The 22,764-nt window shown below is 41.8% G+C and overlaps 2 protein-coding genes across 4 annotated transcripts in view; both read right to left on the reverse strand.

Moving 5' to 3' along the window:
- Window positions 1-22,764, reverse strand: part of Fam189a1 (family with sequence similarity 189 member A1) — a 151,483-nt gene that overhangs the window by 35,483 nt on the left and 93,236 nt on the right. The gene's annotated exons all lie outside the window — the stretch shown is intronic.
- Window positions 4,392-5,790, reverse strand: Nsmce3 (NSE3 homolog, SMC5-SMC6 complex component). The gene has a single exon (XM_042698556.1). The coding sequence runs from the start codon at window positions 5,711-5,713 to the stop codon at window positions 4,829-4,831; it is 885 nt and encodes a 294-aa protein (XP_042554490.1). The 5' UTR covers window positions 5,714-5,790; the 3' UTR covers window positions 4,392-4,828.

Consider the following 22,764-nt stretch of genomic DNA (forward strand, 5'->3'; position numbering starts at 1 on the left):
GATCTCAGCCTTTTTTTTTGTTTTGTTTTGCCGGTCGTGGGGCCTGAACTCTGGGGGCCTGGGCACTGTCCCTCAGCTCTTCAGTTCAAAGCTAGCACTCTACCAGTTATGCCACAGCACCACTTCTGGCTTTTTCTGTTTATGTAGTGCTGAGGAATCGAACCCAGGGCCTCATGCATACAAGGCAAGCACTCTACCATTGAGCCACCTTCCCAGCCCCCTCAGATCTCAGCCTCTTAAGTCACTAGGATTACCAGTGTGAGCCATCAGCACCTGGAAAAAATGACAAATCCTTAGCAAAAAACAATTTCAAAAACTCTCAATAATAACAAGTAGTATTTGTGGCAGGAATGCATGAATAGATACTAGAAAATTCTACTGGAGTTAATTAAAACTCTTAAATCATATTAAGCAGATGAATAATGAGCATAAAACAAATTTTCAGTCAATCATTTTTCTAAACATCTTTAAGTAAGCTAGTAATAGAAGGGAAATTAAATAACTCAATTAAAGATACTTATCAGAAAAAAAACTTGACAGCATAAACATCCAATATGCAAACTCCAGAGATTATTCCCTGTAAAATTGGGAATAAGACAATCTAAGCTCTACTAATAGTACTGCTTCCCAAAAGTGTATAGCAGTTTCAGTCAACATGAAGAAGAATTTAAGCATTTTTAAAATAAAGGTGTAAGAACTGGAAAACAAGTTAAACATAATCATGCTATAGAATTAAAACTTGGTATTAGCAAACAGCAAATGAACCTTAGACTTGTCCATAAACTCTTTATATGGGACACTGCTATAGAATATTAAAAAAAAATGTTACAAATGTGGAATTTTAAAAAAGGCTAAAACATTGATGACAGGCTATATAGGAAAAATAGAGAAATGTTATGTATATCTCACAACATATAAAAATCATTGAAAATATAGTGAGAACCAAAACTGAACACTTACAAAACACCATGGAGAAAAGCTTTTCAGTTGCTAGGATTAGAAAAATTAAATATTTTTATTAGCATTAGCGCATTAGACAGATGCCAGTGATTCATGCTACTCAGGAGACTGAGATCTGAAGACTGTGGTTCAACGCCAGCTTGGGCAGGAAAGTCCATGAGACATTTTTCTAATTAACCAGCAAAAAGCCATAAGTAGAGGTGTAGCTCAAGTGGTAGAGGGGCTAGCCTTGAGTGAAAAAAGCTGAGTTCAAGCCCCAGTAACCAGCAAATAAATGTCCTTAAAACACCATGATACCCAAGTCATCTGCATGACAGAAAAATAACAATTTAGAAAACATCTGCAATGAATATGGAGAACAGAGCATTTACAAAGGGATAATAGAAAAAAATGTCTAACATAGAAATCTGATGGTCAAAGGGTGTAAGAGCAGAAGGTCGTGGGGCCTGAACTCTGGGCTTGGGTGCTGTCCATCAGCTCAAGGCTAGTGCTCTACCACTTGAGCCACAGCACCACTTCCGGCTTTTTCTGCTTATGTGGTGCTGAGGAATTGAACCCAGGGCCTCATGCATGCAAGGCAAGTGCTCTACCACTGAGTCACCTTTCCAGTCCCTAGAAGGAAGATTTTTTTTTTTTTTTAGCAATCACCAAGAAGTAACCCTGCAAGTTAAGGCCAGTCAGGACACACACACACCAGAATGGCTGTACAGGACAAGTGTTCATAAGGGTTCCTGGGTGTGAATGACTGGCAGCCAAGCCAAACAAATCTGTAAAATGCTGGTGAGTGTAGAACTTAATAAAGCTCAGGAACCATCTGGCAATGGCCCCTATTTGTTTCTGGGTGCAGGAACTCACACGTCTGGACAGGTATTTAAGGAAACCCTGTAAGCTGACTACAAATAAAAAGAAAACAAAAACAAAAACAAACTAGAAGGGGCCTAACTGCCCAGCAATTAGGGAAGGGAAAAACCAACTATGTCATTTAAACTATTGTGGTCTCCTCCCAACTAAAATGAACAAATCAGACATGGATGTGTCCATATTTTGAAGTTGCAGACACAAAGGACAATTTCAAGTTGTGAAAGACCACAAAATAAAAGCGTGTCTATTTGAAGTATATACCCATTGAAGTTATAAAACCATACAATGCATGATATCCATACTCCTGTCGCCTCTGGAAAGGGTGTGGGCAAGATGTAAAAGCTTCATCTAATGCAAGTAACAATTCTATTTGCCAGCTACATGTGAGCGATAGGAGGGTGGTAATAACTTATTCACTGATTAGGTGCACACAGGTGACTTAGTCACTGAGGTTAAGAGAACCAGTAGGCAGGTGATTTTTACACTGAAATAAAACGCAGACCAAGGAGGAACGCCCTCAAGAACAAACTGGAGTCCATGGGTGAAATAAATGCAAATCTCTTCTCCAAAACAAATGCTACTCTTCCAAGTGACATTCATTTCATTATTTTTAATGAACTTCACTTTCATCCTCAGGGAAATGGACTGATTTACAACTCCTTTAAAAACAACCCAGATGTGGTGGCTTGCACGTGTAATCCTGAAGAATGGAAGTTCAAAACCAGCTTGGGCAATAAAAGTCTACAAGACTCCATCTTTTACTAGCAAAAAACTGGGCTGCATGCATGGCTCAAGTGGTAGAGCTGCAGCCATAGCAAGAAAGCTGAAAGTTTAAGCCCTGGTACTAGTACACACAGAAAATAACACTCACTGAACAAAAATGTATTTTGTAAACATTATCTAGCTAGATATGGAGAAATGCAAGGAGACTGGAGACCATGAACCCCTTCTGGCTCATTTAACCCATATAGCTATGACATTTTTTCCCTCATTTTACAAGAAATTGAGGCAGTTTAAAGCTCATTACCAAACCACCATGCTGACAACTTTGTATGGGGTGTAACTGCAGCTCAACTATAACCTGAAGAGTCATCATCTCATTGCACTGCATTACATGCTCTCTCTTGTTCCGTTTGGCTGTCCTCATATCAGTTTTCCCACATACTCACTCAGTGGCATCAGACTAAAAGATAATAGTTGTAACTTTGGAGCTAATAATCATTCTTCTTGGAATGACTTAGAAAAAGGAAAACAACAAAAAGTAACCTAAGTAAGAACAAGAAGCTCATTTAAAAAGCAGTAAGGTAGCCAAGTGCCAGTGACTCACGCCTGTAATCCTAGCTACTCAGAAGGCTGAGATCTGAGGATCGAAGTTCAAAGCCAGCCAGGGCAAAAAAGGTTCTATGAGACTCTTATCTCCAATTAACCTCTCAAAAACTACAAGTGACGTGGTGGCTCAAAGTGCTAAGAGCACTAGCCTTGAGCAAAAGAGCCCAGGGCCAGTGCTCAGGCCCTGAGTTCAAGCCCCATGACCAAAACACAAAACAAAAACCCAAACAGCATAAAGGGCCAAATGCTGGTGGTTTATGCCTGTAATCCTAGCTACTCAGGAACCTGAGATCTAAGGATTTCTGCTCAAAGCGAGTCAAGCAGGAAAGGCTCTTATCTCCAATCAATCACAAAAAAAGCTGGTATTGGAGCTGTGGCTTGAATGGTAGAATACCAGCCTTGAGTGTAAAAGCTAAAGGACACTGCCTAGATCCTGGGCTCAAACCCCAGTACTGGCATAGAAAGGAAAAAAAAAAATAAATTAAGGAGTAAAGTAACATCAACCATACCAGAGACTTTGCCAAGAACATCATACAAACTTCTAATCTACTTATAAAAAAGTGGCATACGTGCTGTAAGAACACTGTGTCCTCTTTACAGGATAAGAATGTCTGTGTGCAAACTAAGAAACCTAACTTCAATTCCTATGATTGAGCTAGGATCTGCACCTACCCAAATACCCAAATGGACATGGCTAATCACCATGCAAGTTTTACACTTCGTTGGGACCCACACTGAAAATATATTTGCCATTATGATCCAACACACAGGTGAAATGTCTACAAAACGCTATTTACAAAGGTGTTGTGGGTGGTGTTTATCTGTAAATCCCAGCACACAGGGGGGCAAAGGCAGGATTTCCAGTAAGACTTGCCAAGGTTACAGAGTTCCAGATCAGTTTGGGCTATACAGTAAGACCTTGTCTCAAAACAAAATAAAACGACCCTATTTACCTTAGGAATAACATGCTGTTTATAAATCATGACATTTCTTTAAAAGCTGTAATTTACAAAGTAAAAAACAAAAAACAAAAAAAACCCAGGATTTAAAAATGCTTAACTGTCTCAATAAGACTACCAAAAAAAGAAAAACAAAAAACAAGTAGAGCCAAGCAACAGAGCTGAGTAATAACTATGAACATAAAAAAAGTAATTCAGAGAAAATACATTATGTACAAACAGTGCTTGGACCTATGCTTAACAATTATATATTGTAAGGAATATTTTAAAAAGTTGTATCAATGAAGATAACAAGTTTCTATTTTTATTTTTTTGTAAAGACTTAATTTTCCTTACAAGCTTGAGTTAAGCAACCAGATAGTACTCTGCTTTTATTATTATTACTTTTTTGGCACCAAAGCAACTTGTTCTTTCTTAAATATCTCTTCAAAAAAAAAATCACAGAACAGTTTCCCAACTAAAAGTTAGTATACACTTTATACATACATATATACATACAAAAGAAAAACAGTAAAATAAGCAAAACTGTTCTTTCAATCCGTTCACAAGTGAAAATGTTGGCAACATAACAACGCTCCTCCAAAGACCTCCTCCAAAGACCTTGCGAGCCACATCCTTCCCACCCTTTCCCCCGAATTCTTTCAGTGTATGACACATTAGAGGGAGTGGGGGGGGGGTCCCCATCTCCATGTCTCCACCCCCCCTTCCTTTCCCCGGAGTCAGGAGGTCGGGGCCGGGGCGCTGGACGGGGGTCTAGCCCTGTTCTCTTCATCCATCAAAGCCTCGCAGTACTGCACGGGCCAGTCCTTGGGGTCCTGGTTGTGGATTTTGGCCACGAACTTCAACACTTTCATCTTGCTCGTCTCCAGGTTGGTGCGGGGACCCCACTGCAGTTCGTAATCCACGGGATCCGTGTGGGGGATGCGCCGGTACTCCAGGTACCGCTGCCGCACGAAGTCCTCGGTGATGAGTTTCTTGGGGTCCCCGAAGATGAGGTGCCGCTTGGTGGGGTACACCCCCAGGCGCCGCAGGAAGTCCCAGACCTCCGTCTCGGTGATGGTGTTTCCCTTCATGAAGATGAGGCCCAGCACGATCATGAGCAGGCCGGCGGCGGGCGTGCCCTGGTCGCCGCGCACCTCGGCGTCCTCCTCCACGGGCTCCAGCGTGTTGACCAGGATGTAGGCGTTGCTGCGCGGCTCCAGCTCCACCAGCTCGTAGCCGAACACGTCGCGCAGGCGCCCGGCCGCCAGGCGCAGCAGCTCCGGGAACACGTCCTTGTAGTCCCCGACCACGTGCTTCAGGATGTCGGTCCGCTTGATCGGGATCTTCTTCTGGTCCTTCACCAGCAGGAACTGCACCAGCTCCGCCACCTTCAGTTCCAGCTGTTTCTGGGTCCGGGGCCCCACGGCCGGCGCGGCCTGGAACCGGCGGCCTCCACCAGGCCCCGGCGCCGACCGGGCGTCCGGCCCGCGGGACGTGCTCGGCGCCTCCTCCGAGACGTCAGCGCTCGGCGACGGGTGGTCGCCGCCGCGACCTCGCTCTCGCTCCCTGTCGGCCACGGCGAAGGCGCTGGGGCGACCTCGGCTTCGCGGGATTTGCGACATGTCCCCGGGCAGCCGAGCCGGCCGCGGAACTCCTCCGGTGAGGCCCCGCGAGGCTCCGCTCGTAACGGTCCGGAGGGGGGGGGGGGGGGAGGCGAATGCGCCTGCGCGGCGCCGGGCGAAGTTACGGAGGGCGCGCGTTGCGGCCGGCTGAGCATGCGCGTGTTGCGTCACGAGGACGCGTCCGCAAGGCAACCCTGGGGGCGGGGGGCCCCGCGGCGGCGGCGGCGGCGGCGGCTCCTCCTCCTGCGCATGCGGGAAGGGAGGGAGGCCGCTGCAGCTTGTCTGGCCTTATCAATGGTTGTCACTGAAAACACTTGAACCAAAACCCTTCAGAAGTACACAGCCAAACTCTGGGGCGCACATGCTTAGGGGTTGCTTGGGTTTTTGTTCTGACATTACTGGGATTTGAGCCCAGGGACTCATGCTCCTGATCATTAGAAGCAGGTATTTTCTCTGTTGTGCCTAGGAGTTTATAAGACAAGCTTTGCTCAAAAGGAGAACTTCTTCCCTGAGCTTTACAAACTTAGATTCTCTGCATTAAACTTTACCAGCCAATCAACTATGAATAAACCAGAATGCCAATAACACATTTCCTTTTCTGCTGTTTTTTTTTTTCTTTTCTTTTTTTGTGTGCCAGGCCTGGGGCTTGAACTCGGGGCCTAGGTGCTTAGGGCCGGAGTACCATCCCTGAGCTTTTTCACTCAAGGCTAGTGCTCCACCACTTGAGTCACACCTCTACTTCTGACTTTTTGGGTGCTTGATTGGAGATTAGTGTCACAGACTTTCCTGCCTGGCCTGGCTTCAAACCAAGATCCTCAGAACTCAGCCTCCTGAGAAGCTAGGATTACAGGTGTGAGCCTCTGGCACCTGGCTTCCAATGTTTTTAGCTCAGTCAGGCAAATTTATCTTTTGGGAGACATGGTCCTAGAAACTGCTTTGGACCCATAACTAGAATTTTAGATGAAATGTTTAAGATGGATGCTACAAAGCAGGGGGAAATTGCTCTCTCAAGAGATTAACAGTTAATTTTGGGCATCAGTGATCAAGAATTGCAGTAATAGGTCCTATTTCCTAAATTTCTCCATTTTAAGGCTCAATAAAAAAGAAAGGACATCCAAGTATCATCCCTTATTATCTGTGATGTGTGGTTTGTATGTTTTTAATCATGTAACTCTTAATAGCCAAAATGAGTCATTTCATTAACTCTAACCATCAGCAGTTGGCTGCCATTATATCTCTAGATTTTAACAAATATATTTCATTTACTGACTTAGAAAAGAGAGACAGAATCCTGCCACCTTTGTCTTTTTAAAGCCAACCAGAAAGTGGGTAAGCTCTTCAAAGAACTAAACCAAATTGATTTCCTCCTTAATGCAAATATATTCGAAGAAAAGTGATTGAGAACACATTATTTGAATAATAACCTCAAAACACAACCTTATTAAAATTTCATTAAATGTAACCAGCGTAACATTTTTGTTTCTAATTTAATATGAAAATGGAGTCTGATAATGGTGTCGGAACCACAATACTAAACTCCATGTTGTAATGCACGTGTGCTCAATTCTGGCAAAGCTATGAATAATAACTTTCTGTTCCACCCAGGATCCAACATCCACCCTGACAGATGCTGTCAGAGTTCGAATGTTGTTGTCAGGATTCAATGTGTCTCCTAAAAGTTCACATGTTAGAATGTAACAGTGTAGGGATGGGGCTCTTATGGCTGGAATCAGAAAGGCTCTAATGGATTGCTGCCGTTATCTCTGGAGTGAGCTGGGAATTCTTATCTGTTACTAAAGCGAGGTTCAGCCCTTTTGCAAGTACACTTTCTCACCCACTGAGGCATTCCACCTGTGTTGGTATAGCAAGAGGGAGACCAATGGTGCAAATTTTCTCTCACATGTGGAAGCTAGATCTAAAGTACACTAGGGCATGGTAAGTTATACAGGACTCTAGGCATTCACACAGTGAAACCAAAGAAGAATATTCTTTTAGGGGAGGAACACAAAGGTGCAGTGCCCTCAGTACCTCTGATCATATAAAATACTATTTATCAAAATGAAGTCCAAGAAATGGAAACAAGAGAGGTTTTTTATTTTCTTTTTGTCTTGTTTATCTGTCTGGGGCTGGGTAAGGAGGGAGGCACCAAATGGAGGGACAAAGGATGAACAAATGCAGCAGTGGTACTCTACGTACTGGACACTACGCTGAAAATGAACTATACAACTTGTGGGTAGGAATAGGAGGGAAAAAACTGGGAGAGAGTGAGGGAAGGGGTGCCATTGTCCAAAGAGAAATGTACTCATTACCTGACTTTTGAAACAGTAACCCCTCTGTACATTACCTTTATAATAATAAATATTAAAAAATAAGGAAAGTTAGCAAGGGTACAGAGCATTAGACTTGACATTTCAAGGTTGAACCTGTTAATTTTTTATACCCTGTTACTTGTCTATGGTAAATAAAAATCTCATGAGAGAAATAAAAAGACCCAAGTGATCTCTGAGGGTGTTTTCAGAGATGATTGTGTCATGGATTAAAACTTGGAATAGAAGCCGGGCACCAGTGGCTCACGCCTGTCATCCTAGCTCCTCAGGAGGCTGAGATCTGAGGATCGCGGTTCAAAGCCAGCCCGAGCAGGAAAGTCCATGAGACCCTTATCTCCAATAAACCACTAGAAATCCAGAAGTGGCGCTGTGGCTCAAGTGGTAGAGCACTCGCCTTGAGCTGAAGAGCTCAGGGACAGCGCCCAAGCCCAGAGTTCAAGCCCATGACCGACCAAAAAAAATTTGGAATAGATAATTAGAGGGGGCTAGAACTGTGGAAGTTGGGGCCTCGTTGGAAGAAGTGAGTCACTAGGGGTCACCTTAGAAAGGTACACTTGATCCTAACCCCTTCCTTCTATTCCTCCCTACTTCCTGACTGCCATGAAGTGAGCATCCGCTGTCACATGTCCCTGCCACTATGATATTCTCTATCACCCCAGACCTAGAGCAATGGATCCAGGAAACTGAAACCTCTGAAATCAAAAGCCATAACAAATACTTCCTCCTTGAAAACATCTCTTCCACAGATGTGGCCCCTAGACCCTTGGCTACCTGGCCTCCAGATCCATGCACCAATAAACTTCTACTATTTCTAAATTACTGATGGGATTCTTTTATAGCAATAACAACATGAAAAGTAGACTCCTGACAGTGGCCTGTTAAGAAAAGAGTATCATCATGGCATTCATTGGTTTAGAGTAAGAGATTCATCTGCTTTTAGGTTCTCTTGCAAATTATAATGAGTAGTTAAGTACCAAGAAGCCCTGCACAATCTAAAACTGCGTAAAGGTCCCAACAGAAGGATCAGTTGTACTTTGAGCCAAATGATTTCAGCAAAGCAAGAGATAAGAGAGAAATGGCAAATAAGAAGAAAGCTGTCATCAACAGATTTGGTTCTTGGTTGTTGTTGGTTATTTCTTTTTATGTGAAGATCTTCATTTAAATTACTGAGCAGCCCCACCAGTCAGGTGACACTTGTGATGTGGAAATCACAGCGTCCTCAGCAGCAACCGTACTGCTTTTAAACCGTACTCCTTTTTTTAAATGTCTGAATCCAGGACTCCAACTTGGTACCACATGTTTTCACTCATTGGCTAGGACTCTACCAAATGAGCCATGCCTCTGACTCCAAGGTTCCGGTTTAAAAAAAAACTCTGTCCAAAAGAATGGAGCGCTGGTAAGGTGGCTTCATGGTAGAGTGCTTGTCTAGCATGCATAAAGCCCTGGGTTCGATTCCTCAGTCAGTACATAAACAGAGAAAGCTGGAAGTGGTACTATGGCTCAAGTGGTAGAGTGCTAGCCTTGAATAAAAGAAGCTCAGGGACAGTGCCCAGGCCTGGAATTCAAGCCCCAGGACTGGCAAGAAAAAAAAAAAGAATGTAGGTAAGAAAAATACAGCTATGAAATGACATTATTAGAACAAAGGTTAGATGTGGCAATGACAGACTGACATGAAGCCATGGATGTTTGGGTAGAAACTATAACCATGATAACACTACTAAACAATAATTCTCAATAACAACTGCTAAGGATGTATATGAAGGTAGGTATGGGTCAGGCATTATTCCAAGTGGTTTTTAAGTGTGACTTGCTTAATTTCCATCACAACCCTAGAAAGCATATCAATTTATTTGGGTTTCTCTTCTCACTGGTGGAGAATCTGACATATAGAATTGGGCATTGTCCTGGAAGAAATAAGAACTTGGAACCAGATGGGAAAACTACCAACACCCCAAGTTACTGTTTCAAAGTTTAACAAAAGAGAGAGAATACTAATTGTGACCTCAAGGCACAGAGGAAGATGTTTGCCATGCATACCGCAGGGCCTGGTGAGTGGCTGATCACACCTTGCTTCTATTCCAGTGGTTATGTTAAGGAAAACATTCCAGGGTTAAACAAAAGTGCTTTGAAGTTCTTGAAGCTGTACTCTCTCAGAGCCCTGGTGAGGCCTGAAAATTATATCAACATGAGACAGATTAGAGGGAAACAAAGTCTACAAATGGAAGGATAAGTTTTATGTGCCATTGGAAGTCCCATAAGAAAACCTAAATGCTTTTGTATGTGAACAAAGACATGTCATTGTGGAACAGCCATGAAATTCTGTGAGGAGACTAAAGGAAGAGAATTATTTTAACCAGGATGTTTGTACAGAAATCTTGTGGCCATGCTGACACACTGAGGAATAATGCTTCTTTTCTGCTGGTCTGGGGAAAAGCATCTTGCGCGTGGAAGTTTTTCATCTCTTGTTTTCAGGAAGAAAAGAAGAGATTCCCATGCCCTTCTCTCATCTGCTGTTTTTCAAGTGCCTGCAGCTCAAAACAATCCTTATGCCAAAGTGGCATATTTGGGGGAGCAGATTCTCCTACAGTAGAAAGATGTGTTATGCAGTGAAGAATATGTACATATAAAATCAGAAAAAGGTTAGATAGATAGATAGATAGATACCATCTGATATCTATCTGTAGATAGGCAGAATGTGGTATCAACAGATAAGAAAAATACTATGTTATACCTATCTGGTATCACATGATATCTATAAATAGATATTTAGCTAGATATCATGTAGTTATAAATTGAGACATGATATCTATCTATATATGTATCTACCTATCTATCTATATATATATGAATTTTCCTGATTTTATATGTATATACGCAGATATGTGTACATTATATGTTACTTAGGTATTGTATACATAATATTTATCTATCAAGGTATTATTACCATAATTTCCTTTTAAAAACAAAAACGTTGATTGCTTAGGAGACATATGAAAATTGTATGCTCACTGTCATTTATTATTGTAGTGACATCATACCATACCAGTCATTCAGTTCACCATTTCACTGAATTCAGCATGATTGGAATATGGCATTTGTGACTCTGTTCCATCTGTGAAGTATCAAAGACAAATGTCTATTTTTTTTAAAAAAAGAAAAATTTCCAATAATTTCTGTCAATGGCCTTTTTGCTTGTATTATCAGGCTTGACAGAAAAAAATAATCAAAATTCTTTGAGGCAAAACCAAAGCCAAAAATTTCACATGCAGTTGAGAGGGAAAGGCCTTCTGTCAGTCACTCTTTCAATGCCTCTGAGTAATTAAATGCTTTATTTCATCTCCTTGGCAGCAAATGACTGTCATGAAGGTCTCATCATCGGCATTATCTGTGAGAATCTCCTCTCCATTCACTGGTCTTTCTTGTAGAATCGCAACAGGATTTAAGTATTTTTCTGACAGTAACACAGTGGGACTCTTGAAGACAAGCAGTGAGCAAAGTATGCAGCCAGCAATGTATGAGCAGCATTGGCCCTGTCCAGTGAGGGAGAATGTAAAGACACTGAGAGGCAAATACTATTTTGGTTGGTAGACAGCAAGATAATCGCTCCAGCAAGATAATGGTGGCAATATAATTCCTTACTCACTGGCTCTATTTACTCATTTAAATTTAATTAATTGATTAATTAATCTATTTATTTTTGTGCTGGTCCTGGGGCTTGAACTCAGGGCGTGGGTGCTGTTACTGAGCCTTTTTTGCTCCACCATTTAAGCCACAGACCCACTTCCAGCTTTTGGGATAGTTAAGTGGAGATAAGAGTGTCCTAGATTTTCCTGCTAGGCTTGCTTTGAACTGTGATTCTCATATCTCAGCCTCCTGAGTAGCTAGGATTACAGGCATGATAACTGGTACCCAGCTATCCAGTCATTTTTAACAGTGTCTACCTGTTCCTAACAAACATCCTCCAGCTCAGATCACGAGGTAGGTATCATAACACTTTGTCCCTCAAAAGGGAAAACTCAAAGTCTGGCAGAGCTGTCCTTGATGAACTAGTGTACTCCATGCTTGTACCCATATGGCCCAAAGCCTGTTCTTAGACCCTTTTTCCACAAAGAGAATTAGGAACCTTTATGAAGGTTGTTGAAGTTAATTAAGATATAAAATACAAATATACAAGGTCTATATACTATTCAGTAAGATTTGTTTAGTTTGCTTGGTTTCCTCCTCTCTTTCTTCCATTCTGCATCTTTAGAAACAGACTGGTTCAGCTTTCCTTCCTCCCTCCCTCCCTCCCTCCCTCCCTACCTTCCTTCCTTCCTTCCTTCCCTTCTTCCTTTCTCCATTTCTTTTCTTCTATTCAGGCCAGACACAATGCCTGGAAGTTCCATCAGCATCCCTCCATGGCCTCACATAGATCCTCCTTTTTCTTAGTGCATAAGCTGAAGGGTGGTGTAAGATGAACTGTTTTGCTCTCACTTGGAATGATCCTGCTTATGGTAATGCGGAATCAGAAGACATCTAAGACATGGATCATCTTTTCCACCACTGAGTCCCTGGGTCCAGAGTTCAAAGTAAGACTTTGATTAGAAAGCAGATTAGAAAGCTAATCTGCTTTGAGCTAGTTCCTGTCAGGGGAAGTCATAGCTAAGTCAGTACCAAACCCAATGTGTAGGAAAATGGGAGTACCAAGAAATGAGACTGTTCCACAGGACTAGAGCTTGAGAAGGTAACTCAAAGAATGGGATATTTGAGTGTCACAAGAGACTAATGAAATACAACTTGATGCTGTTGTTTTGTTTCTGCATAGCCATTGACAAAGATTTCAGTTGCTAAGCCACTTTGTCTACGTCATTCTGTTACGTCAGGCCTAGCCAACCAATACACATGAAGAGCAGTAGAAAAGAACTGAAAATACAGAAATAAGCTCACACATATATAATCAATCAGTTTTTTTTGGGGGGAAGCAGCGAAGATAATTCAGTGAAATAAGTGGTACTGAGATAATTGGATAGCCACATGTCAAAGAATAGATTTAGGTCCCAACTGCACACTGTGCAGAAAACCAGTGCAGATCTGGAGGTGTGACTCAGCAGTAGAGCACCTACCTAGTAAATGTGAAGCCTGAGTTCAAATCCAGTACTTAGAAAAAATGTCTGTAAGTCTGTATAGATATGCTTAGGATCTATGATTTAAAACTAAATTCTTGCTGGGGATGGGCAGTGGCTCACATCTGTAATCCTAGCTACTCAAGAGGCTGAGATCTGAGGATCACAGTTGGAAACCAGCCCAGGCTGGCTTGTATAAGGTCTGTGAGACTCTTATATACAATTAATCATCAAAAAACTAGAAGTAGAACTATGGCTCAAGTGGTAGAGTACCATCCTTGAGCCAAAAAACTAATGGACAGGGCCAGGTTCTGAGTTCAAACCTCAGTACCAGGACAAACAAGCAAACAAAACAAAACCACCTAAATTCTTTCCCCTTGTTTTGAATTTCAGCACTAAAGGCAAGATATTCTGTAGTTAAATACCATACAAAACAAAACAGCTGTTCAAGCACACAATGGATTAAGCAAGTCCCATACAATATTATATAAACATCTGCTGCTTATCAGGCCCAAACCTTTACCTGATCCCACTTCAATGTCATCTGCTATAATTTAGCAGATGAATGACTCCCACAGGCACAAGTGTGAAAAGGCTTGATCCTAACCAGTAGTGGTTTGGGGAGGTGGTAGCCCTTTAAGAGGTGGGGCTTCATGGGAGGTTTCTATTTCCTGAGCACCAAGAGGTGATTGTTTCCTCCACAAAGCACTCCCACCAGACCAAGGGCAACCAGGCCAGAACAACCATGGTCTGAAACTTTTGAAACCTTCAACCAAGTGAACTTTTCCTCCTTATTAGCATTCATCTCAGATATTTCAGTTCAGAGACAGAAAGCTAATAAAACTTATTTTTTGTGGCCAGTACTGGGAATTGAACTCAGAACTCCTTGACCCCTTTTTGCTCAAGGCTGCTGCTCTACCACTTGAGCCACAGCTCCACTTCTGGACTTTGTTGGTGGTTTTTGTCTGTGAGAAGAGTCTCAAAGACTTTCCTGCTTGTGTGGCTTTGAACCATGATCCCCAGCTCTCAGCCTCCTGAGTAGTTTAGGATTACAGGAGTGAGCCACTGACATTTGACTAACATAGCTCCTTACTAAATGGTGTTCCTCTCACTAAACTGAACTTAGCTCTCATATGACAGAGAACAAAGCTTTATCCATAAGAAATATATAGTGAGCCGGGCGCTGGTGGCTCACGCCTGTAATCCTAGCTACTCAGGAGGCTGAGATCTGAGGATCGTGGTTCAAAGCCAGCCCGGGCAGGAGAGACCATGAGACTCCTATCTCCAATAAACCACCGGAAAACCGGAAGTGGCGCTGTAGCTCAAGTGGTAGAGCGCTCGCCTTGAGCTGAAGAGCTGAGGGACAGCGCCCAGGCCCAGAGTTCAAGCCCCACGACCGACAAAAAAAAAAAAAAAAAAAGAAATATATAGTGATTATGAACCTGAATAAAACCTGGAATTCAGATGAAGTATGGCCCTCCATTTGAACCAAGATTCAGTCCATTGACTAACCAGATTGTCAAATGCACCTTCTCACCCATTTGGTAAAAAAGGATAATGTCTCTATAAAATAATATTAACAACAATAACCTTCTTTTTTGTGTTGGTCCTGGAATTTTAACTCAGAATTTGGACACTGTTCCTGAACTATTTTGCTCAAGGCTAATGCTGTACCACTTGAGCCACAGCTCTAATTCTGACTTCTTGGAAGTCTCTTGGACTTTCCTTCCCAGCCTGGTTTTCAACAGAAGTCCTCCCATCTCAGCCTCCTCAGTAGCTAGGATTATAGGTGTGGGCACCAGCACCCAGCAATAATCATTATTTTTAGCTAATATGAGCAAATGAATTGAATTCTACTTAACAGAACTATGTTCACAAACAACATCAACATAAGAATTGGTGTCCTGGCTTTCCACTGGAGGGGACCAGAAAGTCAGGGGCTCTGTTCTTTCTATCTGAGCAGCTCTTTCACCTTGACTGTCTCTTGTTCACCTAGACAAAAAAAAAAAAATAGAATAGAAAGACATACACACATGCATGTGTGCACGCGTGTATTTGTGTGTGTGTTGTCCTAGAATAAAAACTATTCAAACGAGCCAGGTGCGAATGGTTTATGCTTGTAATCCTAGCTGAGATCTAAGGATCTCAGGAAGCTGAGATCTGAAGATTGTGGTTGAAAGCTAGCAAGGGCAGGAAAGTCTGCGAGGCTCTTATCTCCAATTAATCTCAGAAGAAAAAAAAAACAGAATTGGCACTGTGGTAGAAAGCTAGCTTGAGCAAAAGTTGCTCTAGTCAGCCCTGAGGCGAGTTCAAGCCCCAGGACTGGCAAGAAAACAAAACAAAACAAAAACCTATTCAAATGAGCTCCCTCAAGTTCAGTTATGACAGAGCTGTCATTCATAGGGAAGGTCTTGGGTCATGGATTCATCATCCTCAAATATGCTTAGACAAATCCATGAGGTCTTCTGTATTTACTTCTATTACAAAATTTAAAGACCTTTTTCTGCTCCCCCTTGAGACATGTAAATCACCAGCACCTACATGACACCTACAGGAAATAGAGGTGATTGATTTATTCATTAGAGACCCCCAGAAGGTAATCCCCAGAAACCCAGCCTTAAAGGAAACTTCCTTTTTCTCCCCAGCTGCTTTCTGTGTGCTTGCCTATGTTATGACTGCTATGTGATGCCTTTGAAAACCTTGAATAAAGAAAATAAGAAGGAATGACACTCCGAGGAATGCAGAAGCTTAGTCTCAATTGGTCCAAAGGAGGTACAAGACAAAGAAGGCTTGGGGAAGGTAGAGACAGAAAATGGGTAAGGCCAGAATGACACAATCACCATATAAATAAAATAAGGTAAAGGACAAACATATCTCCACCTTAGCTGAGAATGTTAAGAGGAGGTTAACCAGCACAGATGAGAACCACATTCTCCTGGTAAGAAAGGAAAGATCTGGTCCCTTGGCCTTCACTTCAACAGCCAAGAAAACCAGATAGGCAGGGTGACCCAAAATGCATGGGATGAGAAATCTGGATCTTTCTGGTCTCTTCAGCTGACAGTCCTATTTTATAATCTGGGCTGGATACAGCAGGAGTTTTTTTTTATTTCAATTTTAGATTTTTATTAACCCCACAAGCTTGAGAGAGGTGATATGGGAAAAGTAAACATTAATTAACTGCTTCCTTGGATCCAGCCAATCATTAAACACATGTCAATGAAATTTCCTTGAGCAGCTCAATTGTTTATAATTATCCAAGAGGTTCATTTTTCCTCCCTTTCACGTTTACCTCTAAGCAAATTACCTAATTCAATGTGTTTATTATTCTGGACATTGAAGAGCTGTGCATGGGGAAATTTAGCATAGCAATGAATGGATGTGGGCACATCTGCTCTGCGTCAACCTCTGGGCTTATGTGTGATTACCAGATACAACTTAGAGGAATTGGGAACAATGCATTGCCCTTTAATATTAACCACCCATTCATATTTTCACTTGAGGAATCTATCTGAAGGATGATTACTTGCATAATTTATATGAAAAAATTATACAGCTTGATAAATGGAAGTGACTGGTTTAGGAATGGACATGTGACCCTGTCTTGACCAATGATTTATGAGGGATATTTTTTGGTGGCATCTGAAAAGTGTTTATTTGCTCTTAAAAAAGAAGTCTAACCTGGGTGCCAGTGGCTCAGGCCTAGCTACTCAGAGGCTGAGATCTAAGGATCAAGATTAAAAGCCAGCCCAGGCTGGGAGACTCTTATCTCCAGTAAACTACTCAGAAAAAGCTGGAACTGGCACTCTGGCTGGAATGGTAGAATACTAGCCTTAAGTACAAAGAGGCTCAGGAACAGCATCCAGCTCTGAGTTCAAGCTCTAGGACCAGCAAAAAAAAAAAAAAGAAAAAAGAAAAAAAAAGAGGTTTATAGGCAGAAAGGGATCAAGGGGAGGGGGGGCAGGCTAATCTGACCGTTAGGCCTACACTCTATGCTACAACCCAAGCCTCCTGTGTGTTTAGCAAGACAAGACAAGAAGTTAAAACTTTTAGCTCAGCCAGGCACCAGTGGCTCAGGTGGCTGAGATCTGAGGATCATGTTCAAAGGATGGGCAGGAAAGCCTATGAGGCTTTTATCGCTAATGAACCCCAGAAAACCGGAAATGATGCTGTGGCTCAAAGTGGTAGAGTGCTAGCCTTAAGCAAAAGAGCTCAGGGACAGTGCCCAGGCCCTGAGGTCAAGCCCTGTAACCAATAAAAAACAAACAAACAAGAAAACACCAAGAAATGTTTAGCTCTCCCGTTTTCAGGAATATGTCCATCTTGCTATCTGGCTTCATGCAGCATCCTCAAGGGTGGCCTTGTTTTCTGGCCATAACTGATCTCAATATGGTGATGATCAGGGCACGGCTGAGCTGGGAAGGCCAACAAAACCGCATGTTCTCCCATCTCCACTGGTCACTGGCGATGCCCTACATGGAGGTATAGCCAGAGGCTAGCCCACTCCTATGCCTCAGGGTCCATGGGAGAGTGACATGCTGCACTGAAATTGGGATTTAAATCCAATCTGAGTCTATGACCCATACAAGCCATACTAGGTGCTTTCTAGAAAGCAGTGACCCACCCCCAGCAAGGACGACTGACCGCCACGGTGGACTCTTGTCCAGCTGAAGGATCTGATCTGGGAGGGCAAAGCCACTCACTACCTTAAAAGTAAAGTTTTAAGGTCGTACTGAAGACAATCCAGAAGAGATCTCATCTTGCCCTTAACCCATCCCTACACTATATAAAAAAAGACAGTGTCACTGGTCAGCGTAATTGTTGTTCAGCCCCATGAAGAGTAAGCAGCCCCATTCTATGTCTCCATCCATCCCTTCCGATCTCTCACCCATGTCCTTAAGCAGGCTCTTGCTACCCAAGCCCCCAGCTGAGCTCAAACCAGCGCTGGAGCAACTCCACACCCAACAATATGATCACACAAAGCGAAGTTGCCTATAAAGTACAACGGCTAAGAAGAAGGAGACAGCCACATTCCAGAACAGATGGCTACTACCGAGCAGCACTTCAGGCAGAAGCCGAAATAGACTATGTCATGAAGACATAATGAGAACACATAAGGAGATATTATTGGGGCAGGATAAAATACTTCAAGGACCAAAGAATGCTCAGTACTTTCATTTAAAATATGTCGTACAGATATTAGGGGGGAAAAAAAAGAGCCCAGCCTACGCTGTAAAACACCAAGTGCTCTTTTAGGAAGATCAAATGAAAGACGTGTCTTGCAACACAAAATGAAAAGCAAATGAACCAGAAAGCACAAATGAAAAATGAAGATGTGGTGGGCAGAGGAGGGGCATAAAATGTTAAGTGTAAAAGGTTGGGAAAGAATGCAAAATTATGACAGAGTATCAATAAAGGACTCCCAACAAAGGAACAATCAAGTTGGAACATCCAGATGGCAAAGGGTTCTGAACAAGACAGAATTGAGACACGTCCTGGCAGTTTTCTGAATTTCAAGAATAGAGAAAAAACAAGTCACTTCTGGAAATTGATGAGTTTTAAATGACATTTGTCACCTGTAATCACAGAAGGGAAAGACTGGGAAAACAGTTATTGACTTAGGGAGAAGGAAGAATTAAGAATTCTCTACCCAGCTGGGTGCTAGTGGCTCACGCCTGTAATCCTAACTATTCAGGAGACTGAGATCTAAGGATAGAGGCCGAGAGCCAGCCTGGGCAGGAAATTCTGTGAGACTCTTATCTCCAATTAATCACAGAAAAAGCCAGAATTGGATGTGTGGCTCAAGTGGCAGTGACTAGCCTTGAGCAAAAGGAGCTCAAGGATAGTGCCCAGGCCCAGAGAGTTTGAGCCCCAGCACTGAGTGGGTGGGGAGGGAGGAAAATTCTCTACCCAGGAGAGCTACCATTATGTCAGAACTTAAAACTATATTAATGGACATGCAGAGCCAGAACGTACATATTTCCCATGTATATTCTCTACGAATACTTGTGTACATTCTCATGAAAAAGCAAATATAATAGGGATCTAAGGAAAGAGAAGACAAGGGTACAGGAATCAATAGGAAGAATCAAGAATCCATCTTGTATTACTGTGACCTTTTCTTACCCAGTCATCTATTGTTGCATACAGGACTGATTCCATCCTTTGGCTGTTGTGAGCAGTGCTGTAATAAATCTAGATATGCAGGTGTCTTTCTGTACCCATTTTAAGATCTTAATGGACCATAACAAAGTGAATATAAAGCACAGTATAATTGTTCAAAGGGCTCTTGAATGGAAAAGGAAACCCTTAGTAATATCCTTGACCCAAATAACCTTGACATCGTCCAGAAAGAAGAAAAGGAAATGGAGATGAAATAGAAACAAGTTTTGAATGAGTTCCTTTAGGCGAGGCAAAGTGAAGAGGATATTGAAATCAGTGAGCTGGGTGGATATGTTGATTAAGGTTGCTGTCTCTACTCCTAATCCGTGTGTGTGTGTGTGTGTGTGTGTGTGTGTGTGTGTGTGTGTGTTTGAACTCAGGACCTGGGCACTGTCCCTGAGGTTTTATGCTCAAGACCAGCACTCTACCACCTGAGCCACAACTCCATTTCTGGCTTTTTGGGGTGGTTAACTGGAGATAAGACTCTCACAGACTTTCCTACCCAGGTTGGCTTCAAACTGGGATCCTCAGATCTCAGCCTCCTGAGTAGCTAGAAGCCACAGTCCATTTCCTTCTCTCCCTTTCCCCCCACAAGCTCCATTTTTCCTTGTTGTTCAATAGTGTTGTGGCTTGTATATGGTTTGAGTTTGTCCTAGAAGGGTCTATGTGTTAGAGGATTGTGGTTCAAAGTCAGCCCCAGCAGGAAAATCCATGAGACTCTTAGCACCAATAAACTACTCAGAAAAAGCTAGAAGTGATGCTGAGGCTCAAGTGATAGAATGCTGTCCCTGAGCACAAAGAAATTCAGGGACAGTGCCCAGGACCAGAGTTCAAGCTTCAAGATTGGCAAAAAATAAACAAGTAAGTAAATAAATAAATAAATAAATAAAAATTAAATGTCCCTGGCAGCTTCTGAATCTGGGATTCTAAACCTTCCCTGAAGGAAAATTCCAGATCCAGGTGACTTCACTTGTGAATTCTGCTGAAAATTTATGGAAGAAACAACACCAGTCTTCAATAAAGACTTCTGGAAAAGAAAGAGGGTGGTTGCTCTTATGAACAAAGCATAACTTTAATATAAAAATCTGATAAGGAAGCCAGGCTCAGGAGGCTCATGCCTGTAAACCTAGCCACTCAGGAGACTGAGATCTGAGGACTGCAGATTGAAACCAGCCAGGGCAGACTCTTATCTCCACCAAAAAGCCAGAACTGGAGCTGTGGTCAATTGGTAGAGTACCAGTCTTGAGAGAGAAAGACGAGGGACAGCTCCAGCACCAACCCTAGCACTAGCACGCACACACACACACACACACACACACACACACACACACACACAATCTGACAATCTGAAAATCTGATAAGAACATCTGAAAATGAACATTAAAGTCCAATCTCTCTCATGAATACAGAGTCAAAAGTCCAAAACAAAATATTAATAATCGAAATCAAGAGTCAGCTAAGTTCAGACAAGGAAAACAGATTCACTTAACATTCAAAATCAATCAAAGCTTTTCACTGTATTAACAGAATAAAGAATTTCATTAACAGAATATGAGAATTTCTCTCATAGTCTTCTCAAAAGAAAGATGAGTCACATGATAAAATTCAGTATGCATGATTTCTAAAAAGCCTAATGAAAAAAATCTCAGCAAGCTTCAATTCAAAGGATCTTCAACAATAAATACAAAAAACTTGCATAAAACATCACACTTTATTATAAAATATTGAGAATATTTCCTCTAGGATAAAGAATAAGACAATGAAACTCACAGCAATTCTTCATTGTACTGGAGGCCCCAGCCAGGAAAATCAGAAGAAAATGAAACAAGATATTTGAATACTAAAAAGACACACAATTATTTTATCCATCAGTCTATCATCTTTCTATATCTATTATCTACCTAACTTCTATCTATTGCCTATCTTCTTTTTATATCTATCGATTTATTATCTATCATCATCTTTGTATCATCTATCATCTTTCTGTCATCTATCTTCTTTCTATATCCATCATCTACCTATCTTCCATTGATCGTCTATGTATCATCTGTCTATCATCTTTCTATCTTGTTTCTATATCTATCATCTACCTACCATCTATCATCTTTCTATGTGTCATCTATCTACAATATTATCTTTCTTCTTTTTATATCATCTAATTTTTACATCTATTATGTATGTATGTATGTGTATGCATGCATGCATGTATGTATGTATGCATGTATCTATCTATCTATCTATCCCCTACTGATTCTGTGTCTCTAGAGAGCCTTTCCTGATACAAGCATTCCTGGAGATGAGAGATGGGGGTCCCTTAGACTAGGAGTCAGCAGAGGAGAAATGAGAAATGCATAGATAAAAGCTATACAAATTTGTCTGCAGAATAGCAAATATACAAATACTATAGAAGGCACAACAGTCCCTATTCAAAACAAATGAAACCTTTCGGCAAGCTTAGGCCCACAGCATTCTTCCACCCACAGACTCTGCACCCATAGCTTCAACGAACCTCAGATTGAAAATGTTTGAGGAAAAAAAATAAAAAGCACCTGTACTGAACATGTACAGACTTTTCCTTGTCATTATTCCCTAAATAGCATAATGTGACAACTCTTTATATAGCATCCACCCTGCACTGGATGGCACGAGTCCTTTGGAGATGGTTTAAGGCATCCGGAGGACGCGTGCATGCTCTATGCAATGCGCTGTGCCATTTGCACAGGGGATTGGAGAGTCATAGATTTCATATTCATGCAGTGTCCCGGAGCCAACTCCCCAGGGACACCAACTGCCAACCTGACTGAAAAAAGAGAGAGCCTTTTAAAAGATTATAAGCTGGGTGCTGCTCATTCACAGATGTAATCCTAGCTACCCAGGAGGCTGAGAGCTGAGGGGTTGAGGTTCCAAGCTGGAGAGAGTGACCAGGCCATTAGTAAGTCTCAGGACCAGCACCAAAAAAATAATATATACATACACATTAATATATAGCATATATAATATGATAGACTATAGATTTATATAGTATATAGTACATGTAATAATTATATATATATATATATATCAGAAGTCTAAGCTACCCAACCACCCATCTTTTCATAAGTGATACTAAGTCCTGTACACCACCACACACTGAGCACCAGGGAGCCCAGACTCCAGTGTTTTGAAGAGTGGCACAATTCCCATGCATTGTAGCGATGTCCTGAGCCAGGTGGACGCCAAATGAAAATTAATTCCAACAGAGGTTGATAAAGCTGAAGTCCATTAAAAAGCTAGACCACTTCATATTAGATTTTCAAATGAATGAGACAAAAGCCTTTGCGATAGCTTCAAAATGGGCATATTTATAACCTTGTCTTGCTTGCCAAAAATAATTACATCCTTTTTAATTTTTTCCCCCTGCCAACCATTTGAATTCATTTTACAGCAAATGGAAAGGAGAAGAAAAATTAAAAAAAAAAAATAA

The sequence above is a fragment of the Dipodomys spectabilis genome, unplaced genomic scaffold (assembly GCF_019054845.1).
Source record: "Dipodomys spectabilis isolate Male_0828 unplaced genomic scaffold, ASM1905484v1 ptg000233l, whole genome shotgun sequence".
NCBI classification, from domain to species: Eukaryota; Metazoa; Chordata; class Mammalia; order Rodentia; family Heteromyidae; genus Dipodomys; species Dipodomys spectabilis.